General features: G+C 45.7%; 1 protein-coding gene across 1 annotated transcript in view; it reads left to right on the forward strand.

Annotated features, from left to right (window-relative positions):
• Positions 1 to 23496, forward strand: part of tesk2 (testis associated actin remodelling kinase 2) — a 64099-nt gene that overhangs the window by 35443 nt on the left and 5160 nt on the right. Inside the window, exons 6-11 of the mRNA XM_079529980.1 lie at positions 8636 to 8782; positions 14161 to 14243; positions 17317 to 17401; positions 17490 to 17573; positions 18772 to 18858; positions 21137 to 21275. Of these exons, the coding sequence (XP_079386106.1) occupies positions 8636 to 8782; positions 14161 to 14243; positions 17317 to 17401; positions 17490 to 17573; positions 18772 to 18858; positions 21137 to 21275 (625 nt within the window). The remainder of the gene's footprint in view (positions 1 to 8635; positions 8783 to 14160; positions 14244 to 17316; positions 17402 to 17489; positions 17574 to 18771; positions 18859 to 21136; positions 21276 to 23496) is intronic.

Below are 23496 nucleotides of genomic sequence, written 5' to 3' on the forward strand. Positions count from 1 at the left end.
GGCAGTAGGGTTGTGGTGGCCTGTACCTGCACCCTGAAGGCAGGAGGGTTGTGGTGGCCTGTACCTGCACCCTGAAGGCAGGAGGGTTGTGGTGGCCTGTACCTGCACCCTGAAGGCAGGAGGGTTGTGGTGGCCTGTACCTGCACCCTGAAGGCAGGAGGGTTGTGGTGGCCTGTACCTGCACCCTGAAGGCAGGAGGGTTGTGGTGGCCTGTACCTGCACCCTGAAGGCAGGAGGGTTGTGGTGGCCTGTACCTGCACCCTAAAGGCAGGAGGGTTGTGGTGGCCTGTACCTGCACCCAGAAGGCAGTAGGGTTGTGGTGGCCTGTACCTGCACCCTGAAGGCAGTAGGGTTGTGGTGGCCTGTACCTGCACCCTGAAGGCAGGAGGGTTGTGACATGACATGGTGATTGAGTGGGTGAGAGAAATGTCCTGTGCTATTGCCATTGTGTGCACACAGTGGCCTACTGTTGAGCTTACTGTTGAGGTTGGGTGTGGGGAGCCCAATAATCTCCCACTGAGCATTTTTCAGGCTATTAGACGTCTAAAATATGTCTTAAATGGCCATTTAAAAATGGGTTATAACTGGTCTAAAAGTTTTTTTGAGTGGCTTCGGCTTAGATCAATGTGATCAACTAATCAACGTCTAAGCTAAGCCTAGACTGCTCAGTGGGTTAGCAGTGGTATTGGTTAGGTGTGAGTTAGGCCCGGTTTGTAAAAGATGGCAACAATGTCATTAGTTGCGACCGTAGGTCACATTTACTATGAAAACCTGCATTTCCGTGTGTCACGTCACGCCTCCATATATGGTCACGCCTCGTGAAATCACGCCTTGCGACACGTCACGCCACCATATATGGCCATCTCCATACTGTATATGAAGATCCTGACACTGACCTCATCTAACCCTGGATAACCATACATGGAGAAGACTGGATCATCACCTAGATCTGCATATATGAAGCCGGCCAGCAACTCTACATCTGACCTCAAACCCTTAGATCTCCATATATGGAGCTGACCTGTTCTGACATTCCATATGTTGATCCTCTCCACCCGTTCTTCCTGTTCTGACATTCCATATGTTGATCCTCTCCACCCGTTCTTCCTGTTCTGACATTCCATATGTTGATCTGACCTAATCAAACCCTGTATACTCAAGACACGGTCCATATATGGCCAGTACAGAATTAATTCCATATGTTGATGATATGTTGATGCCAAAGCCCCAGCACTGGCCCAGCAGTCTGCCGTCTGCCGTCCCCCAGACGGATGCATGCCTGAGGGTGCTTCTGGCCCTCAGGGCGTCTTACTGGTATACTGTAGTGTGAAACAGATCTATCCAGCATGTGAACGGTGGAGTTTTCTAGTACTCTCGCATAGTAAAATCTAGACACTTTTTTTTTGTTGTTAAATACATTGTTCTGTAGAGCACAATATTGGCCGCGCACAGCTGTGCAACGGAGCATGAATCAGGCTTAAAGCTCCTGGGTCTTACTATGATCTGGCACAGTGAGTCCTGCTCCGTCACTGCTGACCAACCTAATGCACCCTACACAGGAAAGGCTATTACTGCAATCCTAATCTGGCCTAACGACAAATCACTAACCACGGCAGGATTATGCCATTGTTTGAAGCTGCTTCCAGTAAAAGACATTTTTGTGTCTCTCTCTCGCTCTCTCTCTCTCTCTCTCTCTCTCTCTCCTCTCTCTCTCTGGGGTTGTAGTTGAATGTTTGAATGATAAGCTGGAAAGGGCATCGAACACACGGGCAAGATCAGCATTAAAAAAAAAACATGAATCAGCATTTCATCTGCTGTCGAATGAAGGACCTAAAAACGGTACTTACTTAGGCCTGTCGCTCCCAGTGGACCATAGGCCATCTACGGTACTTACTTAGGCCTGTCGCTCCCAGTGGACCATAGGCCATCTACTCCCAGTGGACCATAGGCCATCTACGGCCCAGTGGACCATAGGCCATCTACGGCCCAGTGGACCATAGGCCATCTACGGCCCAGTGGACCATAGGCCATCTACGGCCCAGTGGACCATAGGCCATCTACGGCCCAGTGGACCATAGGCCATCTACGGCCCAGTGGACCATAGGCCAGCTACGGCCCAGTGGACCATAGGCCATCTACGGCCCAGTGGACCATAGGCCATCTACGGCCCAGTGGACCATAGGCCATCTACGGCCCAGTGGACCATAGGCCATCTACGGCCCAGTGGACCATAGGCCATCTACGGCCCAGTGGACCATAGGCCATCTACGGCCCAGTGGACCATAGGCCATCTACGGCCCAGTGGACCATAGGCCATCTACGGCCCAGTGGACCATAGGCCATCTACGGCCCAGTGGACCATAGGCCATCTACGGCCCAGTGGACCATAGGCCATCTACGGCCCAGTGGACCATAGGCCATCTACGGCCCAGTGGACCATAGGCCATCTACGGCCCAGTGGACCATAGGCCATCTACGGCCCAGTGGACCATAGGCCATCTACGGCCCAGTGGACCATAGGCCATCTACGGCCCAGTGGACCATAGGCCATCTACGGCCCAGTGGACCATAGGCCATCTACGGCCCAGTGGACCATAGGCCATCTACGGCCCAGTGGACCATAGGCCATCTACGGCCCAGTGGACCATAGGCCATCTACGGCCCAGTGGACCATAGGCCATCTACGGCCCAGTGGACCATAGGCCATCTACGGCCCAGTGGACCATAGGCCATCTACGGCCCAGTGGACCATAGGCCATCTACGGCCCAGTGGACCATAGGCCATCTACGGCCCAGTGGACCATAGGCCATCTACGGCCCAGTGGACCATAGGCCATCTACGGCCTCCCAGTGGACCATAGGCCATCTACGGCCCAGTGGACCATAGGCCATCTACGGCCCAGTGGACCATAGGCCATCTACGGCCTCCCAGTGGACCATAGGCCATCTACGGCCCAGTGGACCATAGGCCATCTACGGCCCAGTGGACCATAGGCCATCTACGGCCCAGTGGACCATAGGCCATCTACGGCCTCCCAGTGGACCATAGGCCATATACGGCCCAGTGGACCATAGGCCATCTACGGCCTCCCAGTGGACCATAGGCCATCTACGGCCCAGTGGACCATAGGCCATCTACGGCCCAGTGGACCATAGGCCATCTACGGCCCAGTGGACCATAGGCCATCTACGGCACTAAAACATACCCATATGTCAATATTTTACCAATATAAATTATCGTGCTGACGTTTAATTGCTTGCTTTGTTAATGCTTTCATATCATAGCATGCGTGATTAATGTATTGCAGTGGTAAAGCCAATGCAGTATCACAGTGCATAATTACTGTGGCCTTTCTCAAAGACACTTCCGTAGAATAACAACAAAAGCAAAGTAGTGACACTGATCCCCTGCCTTCTACCTGCTCAGGTTAACCTTGATCCCCTTATCTAGTTATCTACCCGCTCATGTTAACCTACTTGTGTGTCAGTAGTACTCCCCCCATGTCAAAGCCTTAGCCTTATTACTGGTGGTTGGCGCGTCAGTGAATGAACAGGAACCATAACGGTACTTAACTCTACATGGACAGTACAGTATATTCCCGTTCACTTATCGGTCTGATAACTCTGTTAACCAAGAGAGTTTATTTTTGTCTGCTCTTGTCATCATTCCTCGACTCATTTTCTTGCACGTCTTTGATTATGTTCACTATTATGGTGGTGTGTGTTACTGTGTTACCATGCGCCCACACTCCGTCCTTATGGTGGTGTGTGTTACTGTGTTACCATGCGCCCACACTCCGTCCTATGGTGGTGTGTGTTACTGTGTTACCATGCGCCCACACTCCGTCCTACATGCGCCCACACTCCGTCCTTATGGTGGTGTGTGTTACTGTGTTACCATGCGCCCACACTCCGTCCTACATGCGCCCACACTCCGTCCTATGGTGGTGTGTGTTACTGTGTTACCATGCGCCCACACTCCGTCCTACATGCGCCCACACTCCGTCCTATGGTGGTGTGTGTTACTGTGTTACCATGCACCCACACTCCGTCCTATGGTGGTGTGTGTTACTGTGTTACCATGCGCCCACACTCCGTCCGTATGGTGGTGTGTGTTACTGTGTTACCATGCGCCCACACTCCGTCCTACATGCGCCCACACTCCGTCCTTATGGTGGTGTGTGTTACTGTGTTACCATGCACCCACACTCCGTCCTATGGTGGTGTGTGTTACTGTGTTACCATGCGCCCACACTCCGTCCTTATGGTGGTGTGTGTTACTGTGTTACCATGCGCCCACACTCCGTCCTTATGGTGGTGTGTGTTACTGTGTTACCATGCGCCCACACTCCGTCCTTATGGTGGTGTGTGTTACTGTGTTACCATGCACCCACACTCCGTCCTATGGTGGTGTGTGTTACTGTGTTACCATGCGCCCACACTCCGTCCTTATGGTGGTGTGTGTTACTGTGTTACCATGCGCCCACACTCCGTCCTTATGGTGGTGTGTGTTACTGTGTTACCATGCACCCACACTCCGTCCTTATGGTGGTGTGTGTTACTGTGTTACCATGCGCCCACACTCCGTCCTTATGGTGGTGTGTGTTACTGTGTTACCATGCACCCACACTCCGTCCTTATGGTGGTGTGTGTTACTGTGTTACCATGCGCCCACACTCCGTCCTTATGGTGGTGTGTGTTACTGTGTTACCATGCACCCACACTCCGTCCTTATGGTGGTGTGTGTGTTACTGTGTTACCATGCACCCACACTCCGTCCTTATGGTGGTGTGTGTTACTGTGTTACCATGCACCCACACTCCGTCCTTATGGTGGTGTGTGTTACTGTGTTACCATGCGCCCACACTCCGTCCTACATGCGCCCACACTCCATCCTATGGTGGTGTGTGTTACTGTGTTACCATGCACCCACACTCCGTCCTTATGGTGGTGTGTGTTACTGTGTTACCATGCGCCCACACTCCGTCCTACATGCGCCCACACTCCATCCTATGGTGGTGTGTGTTACTGTGTTACCATGCACCCACACTCCGTCCTACATGCGCCCACACTCCGTCCTTATGGTGGTGTGTGTTACTGTGTTACCATGCACCCACACTCCGTCCTACATGCGCCCACACTCCGTCCTTATGGTGGTGTGTGTTACTGTGTTACCATGCACCCACACTCCGTCCTATGGTGGTGTGTGTTACTGTGTTACCATGCGCCCACACTCCGTCCTTATGGTGGTGTGTGTTACTGTGTTACCATGCACCCACACTCCGTCCTTATGGTGGTGTGTGTTACTGTGTTACCATGCGCCCACACTCCGTCCTACATGCGCCCACACTCCATCCTATGGTGGTGTGTGTTACTGTGTTACCATGCACCCACACTCCGTCCTTATGGTGGTGTGTGTTACTGTGTTACCATGCGCCCACACTCCGTCCTACATGCGCCCACACTCCATCCTATGGTGGTGTGTGTTACTGTGTTACCATGCACCCACACTCCGTCCTACATGCGCCCACACTCCGTCCTTATGGTGGTGTGTGTTACTGTGTTACCATGCGCCCACACTCCGTCCTACATGCGCCCACACTCCATCCTATGGTGGTGTGTGTTACTGTGTTACCATGCACCCACACTCCGTCCTTATGGTGGTGTGTGTTACTGTGTTACCATGCGCCCACACTCCGTCCTATTATGGTGGTGTGTGTTACTGTGTTACCATGCGCCCACACTCCGTCCTTATGGTGGTGTGTGTTACTGTGTTACCATGCGCCCACACTCCGTCCTATGGTGGTGTGTGTTACTGTGTTACCATGCGCCCACACTCCGTCCTTATGGTGGTGTGTGTTACTGTGTTACCATGCGCCCACACTCCGTCCTTATGGTGGTGTGTGTTACTGTGTTACCATGCGCCCACACTCCGTCCTTATGGTGGTGTGTGTTACTGTGTTACCATGCGCCCACACTCCGTCCTTATGGTGGTGTGTGTTACTGTGTTACCATGCGCCCACACTCTGTCCTACATGTGCCCACACTCCGTCCTACATGCGCCCACACTCCGTCCTAGCGCTCAACATATTGGAGAGTAGTGGGCTCCACGCTACTAATGGAGACTAATTTCTCCACTGACTAGTACTACCGCCGTACGGGAAGCTGGATTAGTCTGAGCTTCTAATTGTCTCCAGTGGAGGTTCCCTCTATCCCAGATCCCGGCAGCCAGGCAGACAACAGATGTTGAACTGGTTGGACTACAGTCGGAGGCATTTGCCAGACAAAGACGGTGTAATCCTCCACCACGGCGTCTAGGATTGGCGTTTGCATGCACATGTGTGGTGTTGTGTGTGTCTTTGTGTGGGGGGGGTTTTCACTCTTAAATGGTGCATTTATATAGTGCTTTTTTTATCCAAAGCACTTTACATATATTGTGCATTACAATCACCCATTCACCGATGGCAGAGGGAACCATGCAAGGCACCAACCTGCACGTCGGGAGCAATTAGGGGTTCAGTGTCTTGCTCAAGGACACTTCGACACTAACTCTGGGGGAGCCTCGTGTACAGCAGTATATACAGTAAATACTGTAGGCAAACCAACATGTTCAGTCTTTCTTTATTGTAAGTTATAAGCACTCAGAACTGAGAATAAAGCGTTCATTTTGGACACTTCATGTAAACTCCAAGCCTAGGGCCTATTTTCTTTAACTGTGTCATTTTAGTTTGGCTAATTTTTGTTTTAAGATCTGTCTCATTTAGGGATGGGTATCGTTAGGATTTTTATGAGTCCGGTACCGATTCCGGTTCTGCCTAATCGATTCCAGTTCCTAACAGCTCCCTATTTCGGTTCTAAAATGGTATAAAAATAAATTATAATTTAGAGGTCAAATGTTTAACAAAACACTTGTATTCTTTTAAGCCCTTATTTTAATGGGTACCCGGTACCCAAGCAGGTTCGGTTCGGTACCTGCTTGGTCCCGAGGTTCGGAACCCACCCCTAATCATTGCAACATGTCTGTAAATAACAAGATTGTGGTGTATACATTTACAGATCTAAAGATGTGACACATTTCATTCTCATATGAGTCCGCAATGCTCCAGCTTCTCCATACATACCTTTGGAGGCTCTAGCGTTGCTTATCAAAAGGCTAAACCCCTGGTCCTTATCGGGATAATCTCATTACGATTGTTAACGTGGAACACTGGACAGATTTTGTGAACAGATGATCCCTGAAAAACCTCACAAATCCCCTCCGGTCAACTGCTAAAGTTACACATCAAAAACCACAAGGAGGGGAAATATAATATAATAGAGGCGCTCTCATCAGGTTTTTTTGGGACCGATCACTGATTGTTTTTCTTACGATCTGCCAATACCGATCTTGTGCGTAAGGGAACAATTTGAATATTTCCAAAATTATTATATATCAAAAGAAACCCAAGTCAAAACGGTTCCTGTGTGTGGGGTGCGCACGCTTTTCCGACACACCAAAGGTCCGAAGCGCGGGGACATGCGATGCGATGCGAAAATGCGATGGTCCGACATGTGCTGCTCCCGTGCTTGCGGTTATGGTTAGGTTAGGGATTGAGGTTTCGGATCAATAGTATGTCGGAACTAAAGCCTGTACCCGTGTGTGTGGGGAGGAAGGGGAGAATGTTTAGGCCTATCACAAAGATGCAAAACGATACTAGATATCTGATTTGGCTTTTATACCACTTAAATGGTATAAAGATCAGTTTCTCCAGATCGGGTAAATTGCTGATCACCGATCAAGTAATTTGGAGTGAAAACCGAAATTGTCTGACGGTGTCTATAGAATATGGCACGGGTAGTCATACACAATTCCTGTATGGTAACTAAAATACTACACATGTTACAGTGCTCATTTATTTAACCTTTTTGTTGCTCGGGGGGGTGTCTGACTCGATCGATGTGTAGTTACATGTTTTGAGTCTGTGAATGGGGTCAGTCAATGGACCCCCGGCCCCTCCCGTGTCTGTCAGACCCGACCGTGCATGTCCTAATTCAGTGCCTGGCACTCTTCAATAAGCTCGTCATTCTCTGCTCTCTCCCGTCGCCTTGTTGTTAAGGGGCGCTAGCTCCTCCTATATGCAGGTTTAATGTTGGTTTTTACTTAAACAAACATTAAAAACGCCATTGACAATGAAGGGCAATTTACGTCATCTTGTCCCTAAAACAAACATTAAATGCCATTAACAATAAAGAGAGTTTGTTTTGTCCGTGTTTGTTTTACAACACCATTACATCACCCAATCATAGCAACATGAGTTAGACTTTAATATATTGGCGCCTCTCACTTCACACCTGTGTGAAGTGAGAAAAATACTGTACAGCACTGGTTCCCAAACAGTGGGTCGGTACCCAAGGTTGGGTCGTGGACCAATTTTTATGGGTCCCTTTATTTTTTGTTTCCAACATTTAGTTTTTTTTAATTATTACTATTTCAAAACATTTTCAAAAAACATTCCCGAAAAAGGCAAAAACAAAAATATATATATAATTGATTTCAATGTTGAGTCTGTGGGTTTTCAGACTACGGTGGAGGATTTGGAGTGAGTCTGATCATGACATAATTTGTTTGCTTTATTCATTGTTCGTGTCTCTGCAGTACATCAATGGCGGTAACTTGGAGCAGCTTCTGGACAGCGACAAACACCTCAGCTGGCCCAACCGAGTTAAACTGGCCTGTGACATCGCCAGTGGTCTGGCCTACCTGCACTCCAAAGGCATCTTCCACCGAGACCTCACCTCCAAGGTAAGCTATAGGACTAGGAGACACAGCTAGCTGTATGTCTAGGACTAGGAGACCTCACCTCCAAGGTAAGCTATAGGACTAGGAGACACAGCTAGCTGTATGTCTAGGACTAGGAGACCTCACCTCCAAGGTAAGCTATAGGACTAGGAGACACAGCTAGCTGTATGTCTAGGACTAGGAGACCTCACCTCCAAGGTAAGCTATAGGACTAGGAGACACAGCTAGCTGTATGTCTAGGACTAGGAGACCTCACCTCCAAGGTAAGCTATAGGACTAGGAGACACAGCTAGCTGTATGTCTAGGACTAGGAGACCTCACCTCCAAGGTAAGCTATAGGACTAGGAGACACAGCTAGCTGTATGTCTAGGACTAGGAGACCTCACCTCCAAGGTAAGCTATAGGACTAGGAGACACAGCAGCTGTATGTTCTCTCAAGCCTGGGAGTCATTTCGTTTTAGACTAGCTCAGACAGAAATGTTTGCAGAAAAAAACCTAATATGCATTCCAGAGACTACATTTTGGATAGGAATTCTGTTTTTTTCCTTACTAGCCGTCTCCAGTGGTGGAAAGAGTACTCACATGTTTTACTTAAGTAAAAGTTTCGTAGTAAGAAAAGTCAAAGGCCTGACTCACACGTTCGCAACAGATTGATGTATAGCTGATGCATGAGACTTATTGACTGATGCAAGCTCACAATGCATTTCCAATGGGAGTCACATGGTTTGACACAACATTTGTGTTGTATGAGGGGGTGGGGGGCAGTCGAAACACAGCCAAAAGCCGTACAACACAAATGTTGTGTCAAACCATGTGACTTGCATTGGAAATGCATTGGGGCAAGATGTAAACAAACCCTTTCATACATCTAGCATGCATTAATGTTGTATGCTAGATGCGAAGGTGTGAGTCAGGCCAAAGTCTGGTATTCAAAATGCACTCGAGTCACATTTCAAGTTTTCAAATGTATAAAACTCTTTTGAAAATAGCAGATCTACAAGCTCACAATGTGACACATTGTGAGCTTGTAGATCTGCTATTTATAATCCAAATCTACAAAGTAACTAGTAACTAAAGTTTTCAAACAAATGTAGTGGAGTAAAAGTATATAATATTTGGATCCGAGATGTAGTGGAGTAGAAGTAAAAGTCTTGGAAATTGGAAATACTCAAGTAAAGTACAAATAGAATACCTCAAAATTGTACTTGAGTACAGTGGTTAAGTAAATGTCACTTTACACCAGGGGTTCTCAACGTTTTTGCCCGGGGACCCCCGGAAATGCTTTGGCAATGTCTCGGGACCCCCGCCCCGCCCCCCAATATAAATTGACTGCTACAATAACCTTAAACCATTTTGGGCGGGAACCCCTTTTGGTGTTTTAAGCATTGTTATAATTTAGCTATTGAAAAATAGCAGATCTACAAGCTCATAGCGCGCCACCGAGTGGCGCGCTACGAGCTTGTAGGTCTGCTATTTTTGAAAAATCGTGAAAATAAAATTAAAAGAAAAATCTTTATTTTTATTTTTATTTTATTTTTAATAATTTGGGGACCCCCTAAAATAATTTGGCGACCCTCCGAGGGGTCGCGACCCACGGGTTGAGAACCCCTGCTTTACACCACTGGCCGTATCTTTCTTTCTTTCTTTCTTTCTTTCTTTCTTTATTCTTTATTCCACCTTTATTTATACTCTGAATACAGTTGAGGGCAACAAGCCCTCATTTTCAACGTAGCCGAGGTTACAATACATAAAATACTTACTTTCTCTTACTCATACAATCAAACAACATTATAAATCAGGGTAAATTACAAAGGAACTTTATACAGAACAACCATCAGTAAAATAAATCAATTGAAGCAGGAGCAATCACGGTGAGAAATATTCTGGAGCATTCCTTTGAACTGACGGAGTTTTGGAGTTCATTATCAGTGTCAGACTGTCAGTGATCGGTACTCTTTCCAGCGCCCAAGCCCCACACCTTTAGCCTCTCCGTAGAGAACACACTGTGATTGTGTCAGATATGATGATCTGTGCCAAACGTCAAGTTAACCCAGAGCAATGACCCAGAGCATGGCACTTAACCCATTTAGACCTGAGACCAGATTCTACAAAATGTAGAAAAAGCAAATTATTTGAGTTAAAATTATTTGCTGTGACAAAAATAGCAGATCTACAAGCTTGTATCGTGGCACTCAGGGCTGCGCTATGAGCTTGTAGATCTGCTATTTTTCAACAGCTAAAGTTTAAAATAATGATTCAAGTGGTCAAAAGCTATGAGGGGGGGGGGGGGGGGAGGTTAGCAAACATAGCATAGACTGGTGTCTGAATCTTTACCAGCTTAAAGGATACGTTTGGTGATTTGCAGAGCTCAGAATCACTTTATTGCCTGTGTGTAGGACATAATGGGGCCTGTTTTGCAGGACTTATTATTATATATATATATTATAAATTATTATTGTAATATTCATTTGTATTGTACATACAGTACTGTAGTACTTGCACCCACAGATAATTCTGTATTAGCTATTAACTGGAAATGAAGGAGTGCTCATTTGGTAAATCAATCAATGCAACTCAGAGAAAACAAACCAAATCACTCCATCCTCCACTTGGAGCAATGGAGGATGGAGTGAAATGACGTAAGTCCCAAACTCTTTCCACCGGCTCCACATCTGAGCTGACCACAGGAAAATAGGTCAGTTTAATCCGTTATTTCCTGTTTAATCCATTGATACCTGGAACGCATCCATGTCACGTTAGCGTTAGCGTTTTAAACATTATGTTATAATTTAGCTATTGAAAAATAGCAGATCTACAAGCTCATAGCGCGCCACCGAGTGGCGCGCTATGAACTTGTAGGTCTGCTATTTTTGAAAAATCGTTAAAATGTGCCTCAAATCTTTCCGAAAATTGTCATGATTTAGAAAACTTTTTTTTTTTAAATTTCGACGTCAGGCCTGAATGGGTTAAGGTCACTACAAAGTGTGTGTGATGGCGGAAATCATGAAATCCAATATAAATGTAATTGATATACTTTTAGTTACTGAAACTCACTGCCGGACGTACCCAATAAGTTAATAACGACAACAAAAAAACGAAGTCAATCAAGACAAGATGTAGGAAGTACACTGACCTAATGAACATCAGCTAAGCTGAAAATGAAATTAAAAAAAGAACGATAAAACCATTAAACATGATTGACCAGTTCCAGTAAAGTTTGTATGGTCGTATATTGCACCGCTCGGTTCACACAGGTGTGATTTTTGAGTGGTGCAGCCACTCCAATGCACAGCAATGTGTGTCCCAGGCTGCCAGGGCTGTCTGGCCGTATGAGCATGGAAATAGCGTTTGTTGACCACCAAGTGTCACTGCTGCGCAGCCTAACACACACACACACACACACACACACACACACACACACACACACACACACACACACACACACACACACACAGAGTCTAGGGAGGAGTGCTTGTACAGTACAGTACAGTACAGTACAGTACAGTACAGTACAGTACAGTACAGTACAGTACAGTACAGCAGGGGTTCTCAACGTTTTTGGCCGGGGACCCCCGGAAATGCTTTGGCAATGTCTCGGGACCCCCGCCCCGCCCCCTCTCGACCCCCAATATAAATTGACTGCTACAATAACCTTAAACCATTTTGGGCGGGAACCCCTTTTGGTGTTTTAAGCATTGTTATAATTTAGCTATTGAAAAATAGCAGATCTACAAGCTCATAGCGCGCCACCGAGTGGCGCGCTACGAGCTTGTAGGTCTGCTATTTTTGAAAAATCGTGAAAATAAAATTTAAAAAAACTTTTTTTTTTTTTTTTTTTTTTGAAAATAATTTGGGGACCCCCTAAAATAATTTGGCGACCCCCCGAGGGGTCGCGACCCACGGGTTGAGAACCCCTGCAGTACAGTACAGTACAGTACCACTCGGTTCAGACAGGTCTGATTTTGTGTTTTGAAGAAAATGCAAAATGGCAGAAAATCTAGTCAGGCGGTGGAGTGTCTGCCTTGGCCTACTGGCAGTGTACACAGTACACACGCACACACACACACACACACACACGTGCGCGGACACGCACACAGAAACAGGGGCTTATACATAAACTCTGCTGCCCTTTTGGCTGTGCGGAGATAATTACCATACAACTGACACATTTACTACCGGTATATCAATTTGCATGTAATACAGTATGGTGGCAGTTGAGTGGTCACTGTTACAATAGCCTGGAACTCACCTATGCTTTTTATGGCATAGGCAGCTCCCGGCAGGATCCACCGGGAGAAACTATGCGCAGCTGCGCGACATGAGACTAATTACTAGAGCGACAGAGAGAGAGAGGAGTGTGTGTGTGTGTGTGTGTGTGTGTCAATTTAACAAAGGTGCAGACGATCAGAAATCAGCAGAGCGTGAGCGATGTTTGCGCTACTCTATGCCGAATTGAAGTGGACTCGGACCCAGACTTTTTTTTTCCTCCCTGGAAATAAAAACGTCTGGGTTTCCGAGGCTACTGTTACAATGGACTGCCCTAACTTTACCATGAGGCTTTCACAGTGAATAGAATCAGATGCTGGACTGAAATTGCTTCCTGGGAAACATGAAACATATTTCCTGAGTCTGAAACCCGCCACAGTGTCTGAATTCACGGAATGGTTTGCATAGTGCAATATATTGTAGTACGAATGCTTCCAGAGTTCTGTAGCAAAGGCAGACTTACAGTACAGAAGGTTCTGTAACATAGAGATATGTGTGTGGGATGTGATTCTCAGGGTTATGTCATTCAACACCACGATGGTGCCCTCGTGCTCATAGAACAAACTCTAAACTAATGTTGGCAAGCAACATGATTTGATATTTAAAGGACAACTTCACCTTTTTTGCAACCAGATCTTTAATGACGTTTAGGTTTAGGACACAAGAAACATTTTCCTGTGTTTTTTTTATGTGTGCAATGAGTTTTTAGATATTTTAGTCATGGCGCCATGTTCATGACCACAATTTGTAGTCTCACTTTCTTCCTGGACTACAAGTCACACCTCGACGCAGCCTCCCTCCTCTCCACAAGGAGGGGCAGTGCACCAAAGCATAATGGTGATTGTAGGAATTCAGCAATCCAGTCAAACCCTAGTCAAACACACAGACTACATTATTTTTTTAAATCATGCTACTGTTTTCTACTACAAATACTATTAACATTGAGTGACTGCAGTTTCTTCCAGTAGTGAATACATGTCCCTGTAATGTTAACGTGTCATTAACGCTAAATCAGAAGGACGTAGAATGCCTGTGCCGCTCAGCTTCACAACTCACCGACCTGAAGATTCTGTTTGTGTGTTGATAACTGTGTGTCTTTCTGTGTTCCTCCCTAGAACTGCCTGATCAAGGTCGACGAGAACGGTTACACAGCAGTGGTGGGGGACTTTGGCCTGGCAGAGAAAATTCCCACCAATGAGTAAGCAGCACTCCTCTCTGATAACTTTCTCTGGCATGATTAGATCATGCCTTTAATGAGATCCCAGTCTTCCCACGCTGTTGTTGTAAGATATACCTGTAGATCAGGGGTTCTCAACCCGTGGGTCGCGACCCCTCAGGGGGTCGCCAAATTATTTTAGGGGGTCCCCAAATTATTTTAAAATAAAAATAAAAAATAAAGATTTTTTTTTAATTTTATTTTCACGATTTTTCAAAAATAGCAGACCTACAAGCTCGTAGCGCGCCACTCGGTGGCGCGCTATGAGCTTGTAGATCTGCTATTTTTCAATAGCTAAATTATAACAATGCTTAAAACACCGAAAGGGGTTCCCGCCCAAAATGGTTTAAGGTTATTGTAGCAGTCAATTTATATTGGGGGTTGGGAGGGGGCGGGGCGGGGGTCCCGAGACATTGCCAAAGCATTTCCGGGGGTCCCCGGCCAAAAACGTTGAGAACCCCTGCTGTAGATCATGGCTATGAATGCCCATGATTTCTATTCACATGTAATTCTATATGGTTTATACTAATTGGATAGGACATTTAGGGCTCTATTTTCATCCATGCTAAACCCCTTATCCCTAAACTACTTTGTCTTTTTTTTTTTTTACTATATTGAAAAACATTTTTGAATAGTTAAAATATCTACATCGACACGTTGTGGCGAAAATAGAGCCATTAGTCTTGTTTGTCTCGTCGGTTGTAGTTCACCACACGTATTTAATTACAGTGGTGGAAAAAAAGTACTCAAAAGTAAAAGTATCAATACTGCAATGTAGAACTACTCTGTTAACGCGGCAGCACAGCCAATGCAAAGCGCAACAAGCCCACCAAAACACAGTCATTGAACCACGCACAGAGCGTCGGGAACGAACGCAGACAACGGCCGCGAGGCACGAGGTTGTGACACACAAACATACACGTTACTAAAATAATAAATTAATCAGACTAATATGGGGGGGGACAACACAACGGAGACGGCACACGCAAACAACTGCCCCGAGGCGCCAGGTTGTGACACAAACATACACGCAATAATCATACTAATATGGTGGGGGTGGGGGGGGGGGGGGGGGGGGGTGGGGGGGGGGGGGGGGGCACAACGGAGACAGTGCTTCTTTCAACTGACAAATATCACTATGTGATCATTTCTTGTTTAATAATAATCTAAATCTACGAAGTAACTAGTAACTAAAGATGTCAAAAACATGTAGTGGTGTAAAAGACAATATTTGAAATACAAGTATTTGAAATTGGAAATACAAATTGTTCTTAAGTACAGTACTTACGTTAATGTACTTAGATACTTTCCACCACTGTTTTAATTGTGTGTGTGCACGCACGCACGCACGCACGCACGCACGCACGCACGCACGCACACACACAATGGAACACTACTTTCTACAGTGACTGAATGTCACTGTATTTGTACTCAAACTGTCTTGGCCAGAAGCAGGGATTAAGGTACTGTAGTAGAAAGTGTCCCAGTCCTAGACTGGGTCCTTTTTTTTTTTTAAAGCGTTCTTCCTCCTTCCTCATACAAGGGAAAGGTTTATTTATTAACATAGAGGTCAGCCGCTAACATTTACAACACACTGCATCGCTCACATTCTCTACTTCAGTGCTTTGATAACAAGAGAAAGGATACTGTCATGACAGCTGGGCTGCACACAGACACTGCCCTAAGCACAGCTAAGCATATGGCTTTTTTTATTAACTCCTCCACCGAAAGACGTTAAAGAATAACACATAGGCAAGTGATAATGTTTCGATGTTTGTATCTGTATCATCACACAACATGAAACCACTGCAGTAACAATTGTTGCAATCTAAAATCTTCGGTTTGCCGAATGATCTTTTTTGGAAACCTACTATTCCTATTCTCCCAATGTAGTCATTATGCCCAAATAGAAATTCCCCCATGTTGTGCCTCTGACTGCTCACCCCTACTGGTTGGTCTTGGGAAGGGTTTAGTCAACCACAAGTCTTCTCAGATACTTGTGAGTTGTGACGTCACAACTTATTTTCACCTGACAGTGAGGAACACGGTATTCTTCCCTGTTCCGCACCCCACTGAACAGGTCCTCTCTAATGAAATCTAGTCTAGGCGAGCTTAGTTCAGCCTGACCCTGGATAACGTCTGCTGACTTCCCCCTCATATGTGATGTAATCTCTGTTCTGCTTGAGTCATTCTTTTGAAAATGAATCATATATTATGTGCCAATGTGAATGCATTTATCTTGCCATTGCCAACCTTGAACTAATGAAGGACTTTCTTCCTCGACTTGGTTTCTCCGTTGGCGCAAATACCAAGACAGCTGAATTTCTTTCTATGACTCTACTGACCTATTTATGGAGGCAACAGGGTAGGAAAAAGGGCCTAATTAAACATTTTACTGACAACCTTTTTAGGAAAAGAAATTGCAAATGAACACATTCCAGAGCCATGTCTCTGTTATGTCTATTAAAAGCTTAGCAACTTTCTGTCCAGTTCCTTCATTGAGCATTACTGTATTTGAATGAACTTGCCCAGTAAAACATGAAAGGCCAGTAGTGTATGGCTGGCTGTGGGATAATGGAGAATACTCTGCATATTCTCAACACTGTGGCGTGCTTGTAGGGAAAACAGAACGAGGGAGTTACTGGCGCATTGCTCGCTGTTTTGCAGTAAACTGAGGGGAGTGATGGTCGCGAATCATAAACTGACTGACTGACTGTGTGTGTGTGTGTGTGTGTGTGTGTGTGTGTGTGTGTGTGTGTGTGTGTGTGTGTGTGTGTGTGTGTGTGTGTGTGTGTGTGTGTGTGTGTGTGTGTGTGTGTGTGTGTGTGTGTGTGTGTGTGTGTGTGTGTGTGTGTGTGTGTGTGTGTGTGTGTGTGTGTGTGTGTGTGTGTGTGTGTGTGTGTGTGTGTGTGTGTGTGTGTGTGTGTGTGTGTGTGTGTGTGTGTGCGTGCGCGCGCGCGCGCGCGCGCGCGCGCGTGCGTGCGTGCGTGCGTGCGTGCGTGCGTGCGTGCGTGCGTGCGTGCGTGCGTGCGTGCGCGCGCGCGCGCCTGCTCAGGGCTGAAAGGGAGAAACTGTCGGTGGTGGGTTCCCCATTCTGGATGGCTCCAGAGGTGCTGAGAGATGAACCCTACAACGAGAAGGTAAGGTCCCCAGCATGACGCATCGTGGTTTGGTTGTAGGCATGGATTGGGGGCATGTACTAAAAAGTGTGTGTGTCTTCGTCTTCAGGCTGACGTGTTCTCCTATGGCATAATCCTGTGTGAGGTCATTGCCAGGATCCAGGCTGACCCTGACTTCCTTCCCCGCACAGAGGTGAGTCCTGGGCTCCTCTTTAACCACATGCACTGTAGCGAGCCTATTATTCTGACCTTGTCCATAATAGGCGAACATTTGGCAAAGATAGTAGAGCATTCAGCAAAAACAGGCCATTTGTCATACAACGAAGTATAGGCTATATGGGGTTAACATAACTCTCCCTGTGTCCCCATGCTACTCTGTCTTAAAGTCATTTATCATAGGAAGTATAGGCTATATGGGGTTAACATAACTCTCCCTGTGTCCCCATGCTACTCTGTCTTAAAGTGTCCCTCATGTTCCTTGTGGGATTGGATCATTCTGAAGCCTGTGTCCCTCTTACCATCATGATAATAGTCTTCTTGTTCACATTATGTAACATGCAGTAATGCTAGGCCAGGTTCAAACTTCAAACTAGAAAAAACACCAATATTAATTCCCTGTGTTTTAAACTTGAAATCGTATAGGCAAGTGGATTTGAAGTGGGTGAATGAAACGTACTAATCTACAATCTTATCTTTATCTCTATCTATAATCTGTATTTATAGGGTTAGTTGGAGGTTCAAATGAAAGGAAAAACATACACTATGAGTTTAGGAAAGACTTAAGTGTCAAATGTTTCCTGTATCAGATCCGTCTTTACTTTTGAAAAATCATTATTTCATAATTCTGATAGATTTTGGTAGCATTTTCTCTTTAAATAGAAGCAAACCATACATGTCTTCATAATGTGTACAGTGTACAGCTGTAGGTACTTATACGGTATGTCAGTCATCAGGCTCCATTCCATATAATTACTTTACATTTTAAATTACACACAAATTACAAACGTTTGTGTAATTCCACATACATTTAGATAGAGCTTGGAGACAGTTTGCCAATGCAAAGGGGTTATTACCCAGATATTCATGGTGTTCTCTGTCCATGCAAAATGCAAGACAATGGTTGCATATTGTCTGTCTCTCTGTGGAGAATTCACATAGGGCGATCTGGGCATTTGACCAAGCAGCATAGTACTCAGCAGTCAAACAGGGCCATGTCCACGGCTGATCCAGGACATGGCTATTGCTACTGAAGAATACTACCGAGTTCTCTGCCAAACCTGAGAGAGCTCAGCAATCAGAAGGACCATGTCAAGACGTTGGCTCCAGCAGAGCAGAACTTGTCACACATCTGTTCTCTCTCATTTTTTGTTTCCTCTCCTACTCTCTAATAGAACTTTGGCCTGGACTACCATGCGTTCCAGCACATGGTCGGAGACTGTCCCCCTGATTTCCTGCAGCTGGCCTTCAACTGCTGCAATGTGAGTCTACGGTATCATCATGCTGTCCAAACAACATGTCCCGTATGCTCGTTGACATATTTATGGGCTGTCAGTTAGTCCATCACTCAAACTGTCATCATGATGCGTCAGCCAATGGGCTATATGCACACAAGCCATTTTGGAAAGAACTTCCTTCAAAAGTGTTACCGATGACACTAATGAAGGCTCTGTTCAATTCTGGTCAAACAGAGTCAGGGTGCTGATATTGTGCGTGTTGGCACACTGTGACTGGAACCAATCTGCTACGCCAGTGGGTTCCAAATGACCCCGTACGGGTGTGTAACTGAGAGTTATGGGGGTCCTTGAAATTAAAAAAGTTTGAGAACCACGGCACACTAAATGGAACAGAGCCTTAATTAGTATCATCGGTAACACCTGTGAAGGGAGTAGGAAAGGGGCCCGGAAGTAGGAGGAGTTATTCGGTGTGCTTATAGCCCATAGAGCACCGAAGTCCTGACGTCACTGCCCTCTACTACCAGTAGAGGGCAGTGAGCGCCATGGTTCATGTATGTTTTTATAAGCATTGTACTCTCCATAGGGGGATTTTAGATCGCCTCATATAAGAACTGTGTTTGAAAAATAAACCGATCACCCGGGCCTTTTCACTCATATGGATATGAAGCATCGACTGAAGGTGGAAATGTACAAATATACCCAAAGAGTAACAAAATAAGCGTTAGAAACGAGCCAAACAACCCAGAGACTACATTTCCGGGTAGGCTGCTTCTGCCCGCAGCCCGTCGCACAACAGAAACTGAACGTTAATTACGTTTATTTTTATTTTATTGATATATAATGTATCGTGGTTAGTACGAGTCGAGTCACCACCAGCTGAGCTTACGTCAACGAGGAATCTCAGGAACGCAATATGTTGACAGCTGGGCGTGACGTATATGCTCAGCGACATTGCATTCATATGTAGTTTCAAGGCTTTTGCGGTCACATTAATTCCATTTTCTCTAGAAACTGGCTGTATCAAATATGAATGGACATCATTAACGACGCACAGCCACTCCCCTGACAGAAACGCCGAGGTGGTCGGTTTATTTTTCAAACACAGTTCTTATATGAAGCGACCTAAAATCGCCGTTTGGGGATCTCAATGCAAAAAACAAATACATGAACCTGGAGATTGACACCCTCTACTGAAAGTGACGTCAGACTTCGGAGCTCTATTGGGGTTTTCTTTTCAACCATTTCAGACATGGCAGTGATGTTGGAATACGAATGAGTGAATGAGCTGTCTCACAGTTTCATGCTTTTACTTGTCATTTCTACACTATTCTCGTAACTTTCATACACTATTCTCTTGTTTGGAAGCAGAGAGGCAATCAGGTTAGTTGACTAAACGGGTCTAGCTCGCTGTTCAGGGCATAGACATATAAAGGTAGACGCCTCTTCCGGCTCTGGGGTGTGTGTTCACGAGCGGGCGGAAGCATGAGTAACGCAAGTCCCGGAAAAGGCGTGCTGTGATTGGCCAGTAGTCACTTGAGTGACAGCAAGAAACATGAAGGAGTCACATGAGTGACGTCACTTGGGCAGCGACGCAGCGTGCCTTCAGCATTTCCTGCGCTGCTGCGCACTTCCGCCCGCTTTTGCGCACACACAGTCACACACATCGCTCCAACTGCAGCGGCCAATGAGGCATATCTTTTTTTGAATATCTATGGTCCAGGGGATCATCTGTTCTCTGAAAGCTGGATCTTCTACCATATCCTCAAATTACTAAAAGTATTCAATAATTAGTCCATTAAACATTGTTGTGGGGACAAACGCTGTATATAGGGAGGAGGTGGCCAGTGGCCACGATGCAATAATACTTTTACTAAAATACAGAAACCAACGTTCCTCAGGGTTTACATTATGAAGGCAACATTACCTTATTTTCTGGCCTTTTCCTCCTCATACCACTAGACCAGTCTGTTTAGCCCATTCTGGGCGGGAACCCCTTTTGGTGTTTTAACTAAGCATTATGTTATACTTTAGCTATTGAAAAATAGCAGATCTACAAGCTCATAGCGGGCCACCGAGTGGCGCGCTACGAGCTTGTAGGTCTGCTATTTTTGAAAAATCGTGAAAATGCGGCACAAATCTTTGAATATATATTCTTCCAGAAGACTTATTTTTTTTAAATTTCAACGTCAGGTCTAAATGGGTTAGTGGTGTAATGTCAGCCTTCAGATAGTCGCATCACTGATGTATTTAGCTACAGTATGACAGGTGTAACATGGTCATGTTAATCCTGTTCTCCCCTCAGATGGACCCCAAGCTCCGTCCTTCCTTCCCAGACGCCGTCATGCACCTCGAGGACATCCTGGCCAAACTCAAAGCAGAGGAGATGGAGCGAGACCACGGCTCCCTGGGTGGGGACAACGAAATAAAGGCAATGCCAAAAGGTAACAAACAAACTGTTCTCTGTTCAGTCGATGAAACACTTTTAGGTGGTGTGATTTTTTGTTGTTGAAATATTTCACTTCAAAAAATGTTATCGTAGACAGTTTTTTAAAGATGCTTGCTTGGTTCATTATTTACATATTTGATATTAATTTTAGTTGTCCCGCCACCCTTCCTATACGAACCCATTTTAACCATGATAGATTCATTGAAAACACCCAACCTTTTTTTCTGGTGACTGATATTGTCCTAATACGTGTTGTGCAATTACTGTTTTCATTTATTTTTAATAATTTGTATTGATGTATCTTTTGTCTAGACTCCTCCGGCCACCTCCTCCTCCTTATTCTTTTCCAAATAAATTATTAAGAATAAATAAAAACAGTAAGTGAAAAATCACGGGCACCTTACGTATTAGAAAGACAATATTAGTCGCCAGAAAAAAGGACGGATGTTTTTGACGAATCTATCATGATTAAAATGTAGTTTGAAGTTACAATGGGTTTGTATAGGAAGGGGGCGGGGCAGCTAAAATGTATATCAAATATCCAAATACTGAATCGAGCAACTTAAAAACTGTCCGGGGTGTTCATATAAGCCTGAGTAGACGATAAAATGACCAAAAGTTATTTTTTAAGTGAAATATCCCTATAGCTCCATATTCCAATAGCAATCATTGCTATTCGTGCTTTCATGTGTGAGTGTGCTATTACAAAGAATGCTCAGGCATGTACAGAGTGTATCCTATCCTTAATAGGTGTTGTTTTTGTGCATGGAAGGACACACGAGCACTTGGCCATTACATGACCTGTTTCATTTTCAGCATCATCATTTACAGCCTATAAAAGTCACTTCCATGTGTTTACTATCATGTCACCCAGTGGCGTGCACAGACATTTAGAGGGGCAGGTGCTCAAGTTAAAAAAGGGCACCTTGTGCAGCGCGTGGAACCGGCCGGTTGCCTTAATCCATTTTGGGCGGGAACCCCTTTTGGTGTTAGCATTATGTTATGCTTTAGCTATTGAAAAATAGCAGATCTACAAGCTCATAGCGCGCCACCGAGTGGCGCGCTACGAGCTTGTAGGTCTGCTATTTTTGAAAAATCAAAAAAAAAAAGGAAAAAAAATGTTTGTTTTTTTTCTTTTTTTTTCAAAAGGGCACATTGCCAAAAGGGCAGGGGGTGCTCTAGCACCCCCTAGTGTCTATCTGTGCACGCCACTGACGTCACCCCACTTCCTTTCACTTATTATGTGGTCTAACCCAGTCCATTTGAGACTTGAATGTCATATGTGGATTGTGGACAGACCAGGGTTTTCCTGGAAGGGGGACGGTGGTAGGGGGGAAGCTGTGTAAACCAAACATTGTGACAGAAGCCAGTCTTATAACCCTGTCCTGGACTCCCTATGTGACCCGACACCAACCTGTCCCATGAACATGGCCCTTGCCCTCTCTGCTCCCTTGCGCTCCTGCTAATCGTTTTGTGGTGCACAGTGATTGTTTGTTGCACTACTGCACACACGTGTCCACTGTCCAGTCAGTCATTGATTCAGTCACGTCCTAACTTGTCGGTCAGGGAACAGCAAACCCCGCCAATGACAAAGAGTGAGTCTCTCAAGCCGGCCTTTACCTAACCCAAACAGCCATTCATCTTTTTGCCAGTGAGGCTGATATAGGCAATTCACTGTTCTGTCATTCGGGGAAACGGCTGATCCTGTCCAGACCATTATAGACCCCCAACTACCAAGAAAGCCAGCCATTCAGAGAGGCATTCTGCCAGTAGGACGGGCCTTCTGAAATCAACTCCACTCAACGTTTTTATGACTCTGGCAGTCAATCAGCAAGCCAATAACGAGCCCCCCAGGCAGCTAACCAACCAGCCTTCTGCAGCCTGTCATTTAGAAAGCTGTAACTAGCATATCCGTTTGATCAAGCCATTGCTTAATGCGTACTTGCCGTCAGTCTAACCTCACTCTGCTCATTTTGCCACATGGTAACAAAGTCACACTGATTCAAGGCTATAGGCTGAAGGGCAGTGAGGCTATAGGCTGAAGGGCACTGATTCAAGGCTATAGGCTGAAGGGCAGTGAGGCTATAGGCTGAAGGGCACTGATTCAAGGCTATAGGCTGAAGGGCAGTGAGGCTATAGGCTGAAGGGCACTGATTCAAGGCTATAGGCTGAAGGGCAGTGAGGCTATAGGCTGAAGGGCACTGATTCAAGGCTAT

The sequence above is a fragment of the Electrona antarctica genome (assembly GCF_951216825.1).
Source record: "Electrona antarctica genome assembly, chromosome: 19".
NCBI classification, from domain to species: domain Eukaryota; kingdom Metazoa; phylum Chordata; class Actinopteri; order Myctophiformes; family Myctophidae; genus Electrona; species Electrona antarctica.